Consider the following 18,066-nt stretch of genomic DNA (forward strand, 5'->3'; position numbering starts at 1 on the left):
CTTCCTCAAGCTGTTATTAAAATAAAGAAGTATATCTTCTTAAAATAACTAATGGGCTAAACAATTAAAAGATTAGCAAAAAATGCTTAAAATGATTAGATTAGAATTAAGGCTGTAAATTAAATTTAAAAAAAAATTGGAGATAAAAGAACAAGAAGTTAAAGATTTAAATACAGTAATCTCAAAACAGAAGGTGATATATAAAATGCAAGCTACAACAAACTAACAATTTGGAAAATTTCAAAAGAGGCTTAGAATCATTACAGTAAAAGTTTAGGAGACTTAATGTTGATCTTAGAGCCCAACCCTCAATAAGAATTATTTTAAAATTATTTACAGGCTGCATATGGACTTCCTACAGAACCCATCCGTACAACCACATGTCACTTAAGCAAAGAACAGACATTAGGAAATCTCTGTTAACCATAAAAATGGGATATTTAAAAATCTTTAAGAAGCTTAAGGTAATTTGAATTTAGAATTAACAAAAAAATAAAGGCAATAGAGAAAGAAGCAGGTAGGCTGGGAAGGGCCGGGGCAGGTTCTTTGAGAAGTCTAACACCTCCAAGCCAACGTTGGCAGGATTTATACCAGATATGCAGTAAGCCGTCTAATGGCTGTAGGGGAGAAACACATCCCTTGTTTAATACACAAAGTCCCCCTCTTCCCTTTATCTCCCATATTATTCATTATTTTCAGTTAATAGTAATATAGTTTTATTTGATAGAATTATTTCAAAAAATCTGTCTTTTAAATATATTCTAAGAAGAGAAGACAACTTATGAAATAGTCAAAGTGAGGTGAAGATACATTAACCAAATGTGGAAGGAAAAGCCTCATGAAGCAATGAAAAATAGGCCAAAATTGTAAAGCTTTCCTCAGAAAAAACTAGAACTCCATTTTTGCAAATCATAAAAAAAATGAGAAAGGTAGATTGGTTCATTTTAACTTTATTAGTTTCAGTGAAAGCAGATTATTTCCAGGAGGAAAAAGAGCAAAGAATAATGTCTTTCCTTTTCAGAAACGTGAGAAATGACAAGTAGCTAGTCATTAATATTTTTTCTTTTTGAGAGTGATTGCCAAATTCACTCAGACCTAATATTCATTTGATTAAGTGTCATTCACTTTGAAAAATTGATTCAGTTAAAGCCAAATTTCAATTGATTATATCTAGAAAATGGTATAGAAAATAAAATAGGAAATCTGCTTCTGCTGCCAGGAATTGTGCACCCTAAACCTGGGGTCTTGCAAAGGAAAGAAGAAAACTGATATTGACTGAGCTCAATGTGTCAGATGCCATATCTTTATTACCCTATTTAATCCACAAGCAACTTCTTAAGATTAGAAATTATTATCACTACTTTATTGATGGGAAAAGAGAAATTTACTAAGTCATTTTGGACATAGTTTATGTCCACATAGTTTAAAGTAAATCAATTGGAAATTAGGTCTCCCATAATTACCACAGTACAACATGCTGTCTACTTACCTTTTCTGAATATAACTATTCATTTGTAAAAGCAGTTTTAAGCATTAATGAGAATATTGTGAAAACACTTTGCAAATTCCAAAACACTATAAAAACATGTGACATTATTTTGATTAGCAATATTTAATCGATTAAAAAGTAAGACAGAAACTTGTGTAATTCAGGCTTTCATTCTACATTTGTATATTATTCCCCCCAAATTCCTTTTTTCACATTATATCAATTCCACAACAAATATTAAAGAAATTGGAAAAGAAATGTCTTTATTAAATAAACCTTAGATTGAGGCCAGAGTCCTCATGCTATTGTTAATCAAAGGACAATGAAGGGAACTCTACAAAACAACTTTCATTAAAAGTTGCCTTTTTTAACGTAAGGTCTTCCTTATGGTAAAGCAATTTAGCAACATCATGATGACCAAACAAGTCACTGCAAATATTTTGCTCTTTGTGATGGAAAATCTTTAGAAAGTGCAAAAGCTGTGACTGGTCAAAGAGAGTCACTTATAACTCATCTGACGAATTTTGTGTTTTAATTTTTCTGCTTTCATTGTTGGGAAATAAGGCAGGATTTTGAAATTTAGCATTCTCTAAAGGAATAAAATTACTTATGAAATAAAAGTAGTCTCTATCTATAGGTCTGAAATGTTCCAAAGATATGCAGCCTTGTCAACATTTCTTAAATACCTTACTGATGTCAAATAATTCATTTTAGCATATTCCTTTAGAAAATGGTAAATTGTTTTTCATTTTTTTCTGTAAGTTGTACCACTCTAGATTAATAAAAAAACAGAGGGCCGGGCACAATGGCTCAAGCCTTTAATCCCCGCACTTTGGGAGGCTGAGGAGGATGGATTGCTTGAGCTCAGGAGTTTGAGACGAGCCTGGGCAACATAGTGAGACCTCGTCTTTACCAAAAACAGAAAAAAAAAAAATAGCTGGACATGGTGGTGCACACCTGTGGTCCCAGCTACTTAGGCGGCTGTGGTGGGAGGATGGCTCTCTCAAAAAAAAAAAAGAGGGTGTGTTTGTTTATTGGCAAAATAACACAGCAAATAAGGAATAGACCATGAACCCAAGTGAAAGGCTTATGTCTGTTGGGCTGTTTTTTAGTTGCCCATGAACAGTTTGGAAGTTTCCAAGAACTTGTTAAAGAAACCTGGACATGCTCTGCTCAGAAAGTTGTGTGCCCCAGAGTTTGTTCCTTTGGGAACGTTGCTCCACCACAACAGGGGTTTGGTAAAATGAGTTTGAGAAATGTTCCATACTATATAACTCTTCTTGGACTTTCAAATGCACATTATTATATTTAAGACAGAGACATTATGCAGTAAGCCTATTTTAAGTTTGTAACAATGTTCCATGACTCTTCATAGTTTCCATGGATCACAGCTCCGGCCTGGGGAGTAATGGATGCTGCCATGAGCCTGTTCAATTTACCATTTTCTACTCATGAAGTACCAGTTTGACTATGTTGGATTTAGATACAACTGTCAATTAAAATCTTGTAGGGCTAAGATGATCAAAATGATATAAACTAAGTTCATAGTCCAAATAATCTATGGAGAAAGGATGGTCCATGACAATGATGTAAGCTTTCTGTAAAGCTAAATTTATTCAATTTGAAGAACTGATATTTATTTTGAATCCTTCCAATTTGTAAAATGAAATGTTGGTGATAAGAGGTTTAGTGTACTCAGCTATGGGCTTCATCACAATTGTAAGCCCAACGCTATAGTACACAGCATGGCTCAACATAGGCTCAATACAATTTGTTAATTTATTAAATAAATAGTAACTATTCTGTTTAGTATCCTATTTTGCCAAACATAAGTTGACAACCCTATGTTGGTTTGATCATTGTTTTTAAAACTCAAAAATCTTGGAATCATTTGAGTAGATGAAAGTCAATTTTACTAAAAACATATATTGCAGCAGAGATGGCTTCCTTTCTGTAGTGTTGTCATTCTCCAGGTACCCAAAGAGAGATGACATTCTTAGCCCCTCTTGCATCTCATTGAGGCCATGTGACTTATTTTAACCAACGTGGTGAAAGTGGAAGTGATTTCTGCCCCTTCTAGGTCAGGTCCTTCTCCATTAGCAGGCTGAATGCAAATGACCCTGAGTCCTAGGAATGGTAAGGCCACAGGATCCTGGGTCCTGGAATCACCACAAGATGGAAAGCCAATGACCAAATGAACACACATTGAGCAATTAATTGATGCAAAATAAACTTCATTGTGTTAAAGCATTGATATTTTGGAATTTGTTTCAGAAACTAGTGTTACCTAACATCTGTATCTCCATCTATATATGAATACACACAGATATACACCTTCGCAGACATATACTAGAAGCATATGCACGTAAAAGATAGAAGTGGGAAATAGAATTAACAGATTTTATTTATTTTTATTTATTAACAGGTTTTATTTACTCTCTGGTCAATAGGATTAACAGATTTTATTATTTAAAAAATTATCATACTTTTCTAAGTTTTCTTTAGCAAATGGGCATTATTACACATTAGGTTTATAATCAGGGGAAGAGCAAAATAAATATATTATTTTTAAGTGATTTCCAGCCTGCAAGACCTCTTCCTTTTTTTTTTTTTTTTTAAGTTTTTGGGATTTTTCGTCACTCCCTGGGTCCCTCAAGCCCTCTGTTTTTTTGTTTTGTGGTTTCTTTTTTCTTTTTTTTTTTTTATTTCCAAACTGGAAGCACATCCTATCTTTAGTCAGAACTGACAAACTTGCAGTCATCTCTGCCCTCTCTCAGTGGTATCTGAGGAGTAAGCACCATCTAGTTTCTCTCTTTACCACCTCAAAATGTAGGAACACTGCAAGGGGAAGAAAACCTACCTGGATCACTGTGCTGTAGCTGGATCCTTCATGATGTGTTTTGCATTTCTAGCTTTTTATTCTGAAATAATTTCAAACTTAAAAAATTGCAACAATAGTACAAAGAAATCTTATGTTCTCCAACCAGACTCACCCATTATTATCATTTTACATGTCTCTCTCTGTAGATACATAGACAGATGCCAGATAGATACATAGATGATGATAGATAGATGATGATGATGATAGATGATAGATAGATAGATAGATAGATAGATAGATAGATAGATGATAGATAGACAGATATTTTTCCAAACCATTTGAGAAAAAGTTAAAGATATCTGTCAATGTTTCATCAAAATTCTTGAAATACGCAATGATTATTTCTGTAATTCCACTTATTATGACCTAGATGTAAGAAAATACTTACGGATATGAAAAAGTTTTAATTTCAAAGTTGTTAAATCAGCAATACTTATATTAAAAATTGAAATGACTTTTATATCCAATAATGAGTTTGGCTGAGCAATAGCCATTACATACTGCTTCCAAATGTCCTTTTGTTTGCCACCCATCATTGGCCTCTGGAGCCATTAGGACAAAGTCCAAAGCTCTTAATACGTCTACCTCTATTGACTACATCACTCTTATCACTGCTAGGACTCCTTTGATTCCGCCTGAGCCCCCTTCAGAAAAAAAAAATGATCACCCAGGATACCCTCAATTTTACATGGCACTGATGAATGTTGGTTTCACCAGGTATGTCTTCTCCACACTCTCTGAACCTAAGGATCCAACCAGGGACCATCATACATGGAGACCCCAAGTCTCGGGGACTTGTGCCTGACAGCCTAGGTGTCAGGTGATGCTATTTAATCCAGGAAAGCAATTAAAAGCCTCTCTGAAAAAGGAGTAATAAAAAGCCCAGCTGTTCAGGAAGGTGTGCTCAACATAAGACCAAATAACTTAGAATATAATCAGAATTCTATAGAACTTACAACAGATAACTTATCCTAATTTGAAATAGAGTCTCTTCCTTGAAATCACATATATTCATGAGAATTTCCACAAAAATAACGTCAACTTTCTTCTTAGTAACATCAATGGAACAGATTCCCCGACCTGGTTCCACAAATTAAGCTTCCAAAGCTGTTTACCCTCTTCTAGCTGGTATGTTCACTTTCCTTACCAAGAACAAATATAATATTACAGAATCTCAGGAGGAAATCATTTGACTTTGATACCTCAAATTCAGAAATTCTGAAGTAAAAATCAACATAAAATTTCAAATAGGGAGCATTTGGAATTATATTTCTCATATAAATATTTGAATGGAAAATCATAGAATGTGAAATAGCACTTATAAAATAAAAAGAAATAAAGTAAACTCAAAAATTTGCCTCATAAATATTAAAAACATTTCATCAAATGTACAAGTTCTAAGAATCAAGAAGGAAATACTCCGAAACATATTTATTTAAAAGGCAATATGGTTTGTGTTGAAGACATTGTGGGGCAAAAAGGGCTTCAAAATGGAATGGAAAATGCAACATTCTTAATTGACTTTTACTGTCAATACTAGTACTGAATCACTTACTTTTTCTTAAGGAGTGTATAAAATACCACACAAAAATGTAATTTCATTTAGTTTATTAATATGATCCAAACAGATTTAGCTTAAGAGATGAGGACAGGACATAAAACAAGATTTGGCTGAGTTATATAAAGAAAACCAAAAGAGTGACAAGATTTTCAATTGGTGACAATTTAAAGTCATTTATTAACTAATATAAAAATAAATCTACAATAGAACCATGACTTAAATTGAGCCAGTATGTGGTACATGTGTCACCCAACAGTCAGCAAGGAACCATTCAGAACTTACACTCTCCTGGACTGGCTCACACGGTCTGTCTTTGTCCTGGAACCTCATACAAGTCCCCTCACAGCACTGGGTTTGCGGCCAGCTACACTTTTTCTCCTCAGCCTATGATCAGTTATTAATACATGCCATTTCTATGTTTCCCATAGCCTCTTTCTTTTCAGATAGTGACAGAGCTCTAGAAAAAACTCATCTGGCCAGTACTAAACAGGGAAGGTGAAAAAAAGTACTTTAAGATGGGTGTGGGGTCATTTGGGGTACCAACAGACTCAGATAAACAAGGGAACCCGAGTGGGCATCAACAAAAAGCATTGAGGTAAGGGGCCCAGTGGTAATTCACAGAAAAGACCAGAACTGGACAATGTTAAAGTCAGGAAGAATGGCTGTTACACTTGAAAAGTCACACTAGAAGAACAAGAAAGAAGAAAAAAACTGGAATGAACAGTAGTCCCTTTTATATTTTTTAAAAGGAAGGAATTTTTTAAAGAAATATAAAAGTCAAGTCAAAAAGTGAAATAGTAACAATGAGTATTTAAATAAAGCAGAATGTAGTAGGAAATAAAGAATTCTTTTATTCCTACATGACAGCCCAATTTTTAAAAATGGTTATCTTAAGTCAGGCCAGTTTTATTTTATTGACCATGTATATATAACATCAGGTATTTCTAAGAAAGAGAAGAGAATCTGATCGATGTCTCTCATGTAACATGGAAAGGAAAAAGGAGGGAGGGAAAATGGGGAAGAAAAGTCTCCACACTCTTCATGCCCGAAGTGGACACAGTCTTTAACCTGTACTTCAAATGACAGGTTCAGATCATAGAAAACATTGTCAAGTCCAACAGAATTTTGATCACAAGCTCTTGGTGCTCAGCGTGCAGCTGAGTAGCAAAAGGCACACAAGCAAGTTGATGGAGAAATCTCTGTGCAGGGAAGAGGAAGAAGACGTGCCACACACCAAAGGTTCTGCTTTATAGGGTCTTTCTATATCTGGAGGTAATGCTGTCATTCCTTGAATCTGAAAACGGAAGCACAAACAATGCAAATGAACATCTGATTTAAAGCAGGACAGTGACCAAGCAGGCTGAGCTGCCCACACTTCTGCAAGGGATAAAGGGGGCAGGAGTGGTTACCAAAGGAGTCACACACTGGGGGAGTCAGAAACCTAGGGTTTAGGAGGAAACAGAAAAGAGGACCAGGCACTCCTTTGGAAAAGAATACAAAGCAGTCTTTATTGCTTTTTGCAGGACTCATTCCAGCCTGTTCCTGCTCTATCCCAACCTTAGTTTTAGAACTAATTTATCTCTTGAAATGGGGTAGAATGAGGAGTTTTCACTCAACCCAAGTAATCATTGAACAAAAATTATCAGACATTAAAAGGCAACTGGACCCCTGGATTTTTGGATATTTGTCTTCTCCTTAGGTTTTCCTGTAACAGATTCAGATAAAATGTGTCAATTGGGTTGTCAGAGGTTAAAAAGAGCTTACCGACCACTCAGCATTGTCTGTCTTGGAACATCTCACATTCACTGGCAGGCTGAGGACCAGCTTGTTGAAGGAGAGACCTTCCTTTTTAGTCCATTTAAACTTATTCATAGCATCCATGAAAGAAAGGTTTTTATATTGCTTGGGGCTTTTGATAATGAAAGGCCAGGTCCTGAATTTAAAAGACACAATTAGTCATATTCAGAACAAATGCATTACATGTTTCCTTTACTTTTCAACGTCCTAAAATAGATCTCACACTTATTCATTTTCAGACACATAGATAACCTGATACAAAACGTTGATGAGCTCATCAGCGATTACTAGAAGAAATACCAAATAAAATCTTTTTAAAGAATGATATATTTTAGTAGCAGACTGGCATTAATTTTATTTTTAATTTAATATTTTTTAATAGAGATTGGGTCTCGCTATGTTGCCAAGGTTAGTCTGGAACTCCCGGGTGCAAGCAACCCTCCCACCTCCACCACTCAAAGTGCTGGGATTCTAGGTGTGAGCCAACATAACCGGTCAAAGTTTAAACAAATAATTTTGTCTCAGAAAGCCTCTACAGAGCCTCACAATTCCACATTAATTTGGTTTGGTTCTAGTTAACAAATTAACTGGTAAGCATTCATTTTTGAAGAGTACAATGCTAATGGTGTAATCAAGAAAACTGCAGGTTCCCAAAAGATACTATGAGAGATGGAAAGTTCAAACCCATGCACTATAAAAGCCTGACCCCTGCTGGCTGATCTGTTTTGGCTTAGCTAAGTGAGAAGATAAATACAACAAAAAATGTCATTTGATCAATGCTTCAAAAATTTTACTCATTTCTTAAAAGAAGACACACAAACGGCCAAAAAAATGAAAAAATGCTCCACATCACTAATAATCATCAGAAAAATGCAAATAAAAACCAGAGTGAAATACCATCTCACCAGTCAGAAGGGCTATTATTAAAATGCAAAAAAAAAAAAAAAAAACTGATATTGGCAAGGTTGCAGAGAAAAGACAATGCTTATACATTGTTGGTGGGGATGTAAATTAGTTCAGCCAACTGTTGAAGCAGTTTGTAGATTTCTCAAAGAACTTAGAACAGAACTACCATTCAACCCAGTAATCCTATTACTAGCTATATACCCAAAGGAAAATAAATAGTTCTACCAAAAAGACCATAGGCATTTGTATGTTCATCATAGCACTATTCACAATAGCAAAGACATGGAATCAACCAAGGTGTCCATCAAAGGTGGACTGGATAAAGAAAATGTGGTACATGTACACCATGGAATACTATGTAGCCACAAAAAAAAGAGAGAAATCATGTCCTTTGCAACAACATGGGTGCATCTGGAGGCCATCATCCTAAGTGAATTACACAGGAACAGAAAACCAAAAACCGCGTGTTCTCACATATACGTGGGATCTAATCATTGAGTACACTTAGACATAAAGATAGGAAAAACAGACACTGGGAACTACTAGATAGAGAGGGAGAGAGGGAGACAAGAATGAAAAAACTACCTGTTGGGTGCTAGGCTCACTACCTGGGTGATGGAATCATTCATACCCCAAACCCCAGTTTCACACAATATACCATTGTAACAAATCTAAACATGGCATCCCTTGAACTTAAAATAAAAGTTGAAATTTTAAAAATGTACTGAGAAAAAAAATACCCTATATAGAATACAGTCTGCCTTCACCTGCCACTCCAAAAATCACATGCCAAATATCCAAGAAAGGAAAAAGAAACCACAAGAATGACATGAGCAGACAGAAAAAGTGACAGAAAAAGTGAAGTGAAAAAGTGAATGACATGACTTGCTTGAAAAGATACTTTTCAGGTGTTGTCTTTCATTAAACATAAGTTTTATATTATTGATTCCTGAAAAAGGGAAAAGTGTAAGTGTTGGCGTGTCACAAAATTTTACATTAATCCATGGACCTTGCAGGAAATTATCATGGTGACTAGAAAGTATTTGGCACCCACAACATCCCAAGATGTTACAGTAATTTCTGTAATTATCAAATAATCTCAGCTGAAGAATATACATTAATCTTCACTTTTAAAAATTTATTTATGTCATTACTCTCTCTCTCTCTCTCTCTGACATACATAACCCACTCAGGCACATTTAATATCATCTTTTTAAGTAAATTAAAAGTTGCTTATTAATTTTTTGGAGTTATAAAGATAATTTTTTATGTCTAAATTTGAAATATTTCTTCCGTATCTAATAAGTGAGATAATGAGGAAAATAGGTAATATATGCAGATCTTTACATTTTTCATAATTTCCTTTAATTAGAATCAATATATATCTTTGTTGAGTTTTAAATGCATTATTTTATACAAAGACTTTAAAGTGAAGTCCCATAAAGTAAGAGCAATCAGCATCACATTACATAAACATACCTAGCAATGACCTAAAATCTACACCACTTGAAAATTAAACATATTGTGACAATTTTATAGAGATACAATCCAGAATTAGTATAAAGCAAAAACTTGGCTTGAAAGAAGTTATTATATTTGCATACAATGTCCTTTTAAAAGCACTAAAAGCTACAGGTATTGATCATTTTAAGTCAATTATTAAAAATAAAATTTACTTTTCAAAAAGATAAAATGCCTAAATTGAAAAAGAGAAAATCAATTTTATTACTAGAGAAATGCTAGGGGAAAATCATCAGTCTGTAACCATCTGAAACACCACAAGGTGGCACGACAGTCTTTACTATGGTGCTTAGGTGGCCTAAAGCCTCTGGTGCCCAGCTGTTAAGAATGAATAGTGTGACCATTATACACAGATGAAATCTTAAAAAGCTTTGCTGCTATAATAATTTCGTAAATTGCCTATTATTGAGATTGCCCAACATAAAGTGACAGAAGAGGTGTAACCCCATTTGTCAGTTTTTAGAACAGATATATAGAAAGGCCAAGCCCAGTGGCTCGTATGTCGGAGACAGAAAGACTGAGGCTGGGTGACCTGGGGATATATGTGGTCACCAACCTTTCTGAGATGGCATTTTTGTCTCATATTTATCATCTCCTTTCCACTCCCACTAACTTGGTTTAGGCCCCTGTTCTATAATAACTTTATACTAATAAACATCCTACTTGTCATCTCTAACCTTTCTAGCCTATCCTACACACTTCCAAATCATCTCCTAGAGAAAAGAGCAGACTGAAAAAGTGAATATTTATCCTGAATACTTTTTTTTTCAAAAAGACTAAGCTTTAAACCAGAAACAGGTAACCTTAAAGTAGCAAGTATTTCTGCTTTTACTGGGATTAGGGATTAGTTAGAAATAATTAGGAATGTTACAGAAATAAAAAGTTACATTTCTGCATATCTTGTCAGTGTATAAATGTCTATCCATACATACATGTAAACGAATGGCATTATATATATATATATTACTGTAGTCAATAAAAAGCAGTGTTATTATTATGCTTTAATATTGATGGGTAATTTTCCTTTGTAAATTCCATCTAAACTCTGAGACATGTTTTTCTTAGAAGATAGCAAAGTTTACTGCAATACACCATGGTAGAGTAATTTTTTAAATTTTTAAGTGAAACATAAAGCTATTTACTCTTATAAATTCAAACTGATCAATGGAAATTTTAAAAGTTTAATGATTTTTATACTTGGTCCCTCTCTTCTACATAAATTGAAAAGCAGATGGAGAAAAATAATCTGTGGTTACATTTCTTATCTGAGCCTCTCTGGACTCCTGTTTTAAAAGTTTTATTGCTAGTGTCTTTCTTGGGGTAGAGAAGGAGAAGGAAGGAAGAGAGATGGAAGATGTAACCAAGAAACAGTGTCCATGTACTTATAGCTAAATGAACTGTATTACAGACTCTCCATCCATCAAGCAAGTAAACATGTGATCAAAAACTAGTAAAAGGAACAAAACTTCATTAACAGACATCTACTTTTGGCCATGTTGGAGTAACTGACACTAACTTCCTGTAAAAAACTCAAAATTCAACAAACCATATGAAACAGCTGGTTTGGACATTGGAAAATAGCACAGAACTATGATCCCCAAAAGTAAGGAAACAAATAAGGTGTTTGAATATTATGTTCATCCCCGCTTTCTGCCTAGAAGCATTCTCTGGACCAGAATGCAGGAAAGGGGATTTCGAAACAGAAAATGACAATCTCAATAAGTTAAGGAGATGAAAACCAGAGTTAAGGGAGTCTGAAGAAGCTTACGTATTCAAGGTAGCCTATTGCAGAGGAAAAATCTGTATAAGGATCCTCTGAGTCAGTAACTAAGCAATAAGCCAACTATATTTAGGGTAAAATCCACAAGACTGGGCAATGAACAGCTAGAAGATTGTGACTTAAACAATTCCCAGAGCCTGTATAGAGCTAGCAGACATTTGAGCTTAAACTAGCTAGAGTGGAATGTCTTTGTTGACTACACGGAGTAAACATCTATTCTAGACTCACACTAACAAGGTTCTTTAAAGAAATAAAAACAACCTAGTACTAATTAACACAATGTGCATAATGTCCTGTTGTCTATGTCTAGTCAAAAATTATTAAACACATCAACAAGTATGTAAATGTGAATCTAAACTAGAAGAAAAAATCAGTCAATACTCCAAGATCTTGAAATGACAGAGATTAAAGAATTAGCAGACAAGGATAACTAAAACTTAAAAAAAACATATATTAACAAAACATGTGCAAAACTTCTATATTGAAAAACCACATAAAAGTGCTTAGAGAAATGAAAGAACAGTAAATAAGTGAAGAGGCATACCATGTTCATAGAAGACTCAATAATGTTAAGATATCAATTCTCTCAAATTGTCTAGAAATTCAATATAATCCCAATCAAATCCCAGCAGGTCCTTTTTAAAAAATGAAATTGACAAGTTGATTTAAATATATGTATGAAAATAGAATAAACCTAGACTATCAAAATAATTTTGGGAAAAAAATGACAAAGTTTTGGAGACCTACATTTAAGACTTCCTATAAAACTATAATAATTAAATGTGGTTTTAGAGTAAGGCTAAACATATAGAGCAATGAAACAGAATAGAAAATCCAGAAAGAACCAATATATGGACAACTGATTTTCCAGGAAATATTCCAAAGTAATTCAATAGTAAAAAGGTAGTTTTCTTTCATCAAATGGTTCTTGCACAACTTGATATCTATATGAAAAACAATGAACATTGGATTTACCTTACACTACACACAAAAATGTGTTCAAAATGGATCCATTTAAATGTAAAAGCTAAAACTGTGAACTTTTCAGGGGGAAAAATAAGAGAAAGTCTTCCATTGAGTAGGCAAAGATTTTTTAAGCAGGGTATGAAAAGCACAAAACAAACCAAAAAAATGATGAAACAAACTTCAATAAATACAGCTATAAAATGAAAGTCAAACCACAGACTGGGAGAAATTGTCTGTAAACATGCGTCCAACAGAGAACTTGCAACCAAAGTATAAAGAACTCTTACAACTCAATAATAAGAAAACAAGTAATTCAATTAACAATGAACAAAAATTCTAATAAATAATTAAAAAGAAATACACAGTTGTCCCTTGGTATCCATGGGGGACTGAGGATAGCAAAATCTGTGATGTTCAAGACACTTATATAAAATGGTGTAGTAGTTACATATAACCTATGCACATGCTCCTATCTACTTTAAATTATCTCCAGGTTACTTATAATACCTAATACAATGTAAATGCTATGTAGATGGTTATTATGCTGTATTGTTAAGGAATGATGACAATAAAAATATTCATATATGTTCAATATAGATGCAATTTTTTCAAACATTTTTTATCTGAAGTTGGTTGAATCCACGGATGCAGAATCCATGTTCTGCCTCTGGGAAAGCAGAGGGCTGACTGTATACACACACACACACACACACACACACACATTTATTTATACACATGCACATATATATACATATATACACATATATATGTGTGTGTGTGCATATATATATATATAAAACTTTAGGACAATTCTCTGAGTGGCCCTGGACCAATCCAATCCATTCTCATTTTTGCTTGTAGCTCTCAAGAATAACTATAGAATGTGCTGGAAACACAAAATCTTGAGATGGGAAGGGACTGACTGGAATAGCCCAGGTTCTGTTCCAGTACCCCCAATAGGGTTTGAATGTTCATGTCCCTCCAAAACTCATGTTGAAATCTCATCTCCACTGCAGTGTATTAAGAGGTGGGGCCTTGAGGAGGTGATTAGGTCAAGAGGGTTCCATGCATCATGAATGGAATTAGTACCCTTACAAAAAAGGCTTGAGGGAACCTTCCAATTGTACCTTCGACCTGTGAGAACACAGCAAGAAGGTGCCATCTTGGAAGTGGAGAGCAAGCCCTCAGAAGACACTGAAACTGCTGGTGCCTTGATTTTGGACTTCCCCGTCTTCACAACAATAAGCAATAATTTTCTGTAGTTTATAAATTACCCAGTCTAAGCTATTTTGTTATCACACCCCAAGCCGACTAACAGACTCCCCTGGAAACAGAGTGTCCTTCAATGCTTTAGCCTTGAATCTCACATTGTCCCGGGATATAAAACCAAGAATGGGCTGCTTTTCAAGGTCTTTCAGCTGCCACGCAACTGGGACATGTACAGTAGAGGCTCCATCTATTCCAGGCAGATTTCCTGAGCCTTGGAGAACTGGCTTACAATAAATTCTAGGATTCTGTTGTTTTCACTGCCTATCTGTAAGCAATAAACCCATTTAATGTAACTTGTTATGTATAAGTACGATCTTTCTTACTGGACTCAGACAACCTGCACAGTGAACCTGCTTTACAATAACCAATAAACATGTGAAGGAGGCTCAGTATCATTAGGCACAAGGAAAATGGAAAATAAAGCCATAAGAAAATACCACTAGATACACATTAAAATGGATAAAATGCAAAACACTGAAAATACAAAATACTGCCAAGAATATTGAGTAACAGGAGTTCTTACACATCACTGGTAAGAACGAAAAATACATTATTTTAAGAACATTTTGAGAGTCTATGGAGTAAACATAAACTTAGCCAACAGTATCTCAAGTGGAATCTGCTTAAGCCTACCGAACTCCCGAGGGCAGGGTCGCCCAGCACCGCAGCTGCCTGCTTTCTAAGCTGTTTGAGCTCCTTGGGAGAGGAGCAGCAGCCAGCACTGGGACTCGCAACTGCTTAACATACTAAGCTCCCTGGGCGGGGGAAGGGCAGCATCCATCTCTATAGCTCCAGACTGTGCTTTTCCCCTGCTGGAGCCAGAGAGGCTGGATGGCTTGGTCACAAGACTTGTCCCCCACAGCCCGACACACTGGCTGTGGCAGTCTTCTGCCAGAATGCCTCTTCAGGCTTGACCCTGACCCATCCTTCCTCACTGGGTGGGGCTTCCCTAGAGGAACTCCAATGACTCCAACTAGAGGCTCAGGGACAGAAGCTGGATCTCCCTAGTCCTGAGCCCCTAAGGGGAGGAGTGGCCACAGTCTCTGTGGACCAGCAGACTTCGCCTTTCCTCCTGGTAGTTCTGAGGAATCCGGGCAGCCCAGATGAGTGGGTTTTCTCCCAGCAAGGCACACACCCTCCACCAAGGGAAAAAGTGCTTTGTAAAATGAGTCCTGTTCCCTGTACCACCCAAATGGGTGAGACCCTCCAACAGGGGTTGTGAGACACCCTGTACAGGAGTAATCCTACTGGCATCAGGTTGGTGCTCCTTGACGTCAGAGGTCCCAGAAGAAGGAGCAGGCACTCATCTTTGCTGTTCTCTAGCCTCCTGGAGTGTCATCTCCAGGTGTGGGAAAGAATCAGATTAATAGGGCCTGAAGTGAAATGCCAGCAAAATGCAGCAGCCCTACAGAAGAGGGACCTGACTGTTGAAAGAAAAACAAGCAGGAAGCAACAACAACAGCATCAATGACAACAAAAAAAGCACCCACAAAAAACCCCATCCAAGGGTCAGCAGCCTAGAAGACCAAAACTGGACAAACTCATGAAGATGAGAAAGAATCAATAAAAATATGCCGAAAATCCAAAAGGCCAGAGTGCCTCTTCTCCTCCAAATGATTGCAACAACGCTCCATCAAGGGCGCAGAACTAGATGGAGGATCAGATGGACGAATTGACAGAAGCAGGCTTCAGAAGATGGGTAATAAAAACTATGCTGGGCTAAAGGAGCATGTTCTAACTCAATGCAAAGAAGCTAAGAACCTTAATAAAAGGTTGAGGAACTGCTAACAAGAATAATCAGTTTAGAGAGGAATATTAATGACTTGACGAAGCTGAAAAATACAGCATGAGAATTTCATGAAGCATACACAAGTATCAACAGCCGAATCAACCAAGCAGAAGAAAAGATATCAGAGTTTGAAGGCCACCTTGCTGAAATAAGGCATGCAGACCAGACTAGAGAAAAAAGAATGAGAAGGAGTGAACAAAGCCTCCAAGAAATATAGGACTTCATAAAAAGACCTAACCTATGACTCACTGGAGTACCAGAAGGAGACAGGGAAAATGGAAACAAGCTGGAAAACATGCTTCGGAATATTATCCAGGGGAACTTCCCCAACCTAAAAGAAAGGCCAACATGCAAATCAGGAAATACAAAGAACACCATTAAGATACTCCATGAGAAGATCAACCCCAAGACACATAATCATCAGATTCTCCAAGGTCAAAATGGAGGACAAACTGTTAAGGGCAGCCAGAGAGAAAGGCCAGGTCACCTACAAAGGGAAGCCCATCAGACTAACAGCGGACCTCTCAGCAGAAACTCTACAAGTCAGAAGAGATTGGGGGCCAATATTCAACATTCTTAAAGAAAAGACTTTTCAAGCCAGAATTGCATATCCAGCCAAACTAAGCTTTATAAGTGAAGGAGAAATAAAATCCTTTTCAGACAAGCAAATGCTGAGGGATTTCGATACTACCAGGCCTGCCCTGGAAGAGCTCCTGAAAGAAGCACTAAATATGGAAAGGAAAAACTGGTACCAGCCACTGCAAAAACATAACACATTGTAAAGATCAATGACACTATGAAGAAACTGCATCAACTAGTGTGCGAAATCACCAAATAGCAGCATGACGACAGGATCAAATTATCAAAGTCACACATAACAATACTAACCTTAAATGTAAATGGGCTAAAGGCCCCAATTAAAAGACACAGATTGGCAAATTGGATAAAGAGTCAAGACCCATCAGTGTGCTATATTCAGGAGACGCATCTCACATGCAAAAACACTCATAGGCTCAAAATAAAGGGATGGAAGAAAATTTACCAGGCAAATTGAAAGAAAAAAAAAAAAGCAGGGGTTGCAATCCTAGTCTCTGACAAAATAGACTTTAGATCAACAAAGATCAAAAAAGACAAAGAAGGGCATTACATAATAGTAAGGGGAACAATTCAACAAGAAGAGCTAACTATTCTAAATATATATGCACTCAATACAGGAGCACCCAGATTCATAAAACAAGTTCTTAGAGACCTACAAAGAGACTTAGACTCCCACACAATAATAGTGGGAGACTTTAACACCCCACTGTCAGTATTAGACAGAACAACAAGACAGAAAATTAATGAGTATTCAGGACTTGGAATCACCTCTGGATCAAGTGGACCTAGTAGACGTCTACCGAACTGTCTACCTGAAATCAACAGAATATACATTCTTCCCAGTGCCACATGGCACTTATTCTAAAATCGACCACATAATTGGAAGTAAAACACTTCTTGGCAAATGCAAAAGAACTGAAGTCATTAAACAAACAGTCTCTCAGACCACAGTGCAATCAAATTAGAACTCAGGATTAAGAAACTCACTCAAAACCATACAATTAATGGAAATCGAACAACCCAGTCCTGAATGACTCCTGGGTAAATAATGAAATTAAGACAGAAATCAAGTTCTTTGAAACCAATGAGAACAAAGAGACAACGTACCAAAATCTCTGGGACACAGCTAAAGCAGTGTTAAGAGGGAAATTTATAGCACTAAATCCCCACATCAGAAAGCTAGAAAGATCTCAAATCAACACCTTAACATCACAGTTAAAAGAGATAGAGAGGCAAGAGAAAACTAATCCAAAAGCTAGCAGAAGACAAGAAATAAATAAAATCAGAAAAGAATTGATGGAGATAGAGACAGGAAAAACTCTCCAAAAAAATCAATGAATCCAGGAAGTGGTTTTTTGAAAAAAAAAACAAAAACAAAAACAAAAAACAAAATAGATAGATCACTAGCTAGAAAATAAAGAACAAAAGAGAGAAGAATCAAATAGACACAATAAAAAAATGACAAACGGGATGTCACCAATGGCCCCACAGAAATACAAACTACCATCAG

The 18,066-nt window shown here is 36.0% G+C and overlaps 1 protein-coding gene across 1 annotated transcript in view; it reads right to left on the reverse strand.

Annotated features, from left to right (window-relative positions):
• Positions 1-5,961: 5,961 nt before the first annotated feature.
• Positions 5,962-18,066, reverse strand: part of MOXD1 (monooxygenase DBH like 1) — a 105,756-nt gene continuing 93,651 nt past the window's right edge. The window contains exons 11-12 of the mRNA XM_003255722.3: positions 7,696-7,864; positions 5,962-7,225 (exon numbers count right to left, since the gene is read on the reverse strand). Of these exons, the coding sequence (XP_003255770.1) occupies positions 7,061-7,225; positions 7,696-7,864 (334 nt within the window). The 3' untranslated portion in view covers positions 5,962-7,060. The remainder of the gene's footprint in view (positions 7,226-7,695; positions 7,865-18,066) is intronic.

The sequence above is a fragment of the Nomascus leucogenys genome, chromosome 3 (genome assembly GCF_006542625.1).
Source record: "Nomascus leucogenys isolate Asia chromosome 3, Asia_NLE_v1, whole genome shotgun sequence".
Lineage (NCBI taxonomy): Eukaryota > Metazoa > Chordata > Mammalia > Primates > Hylobatidae > Nomascus > Nomascus leucogenys.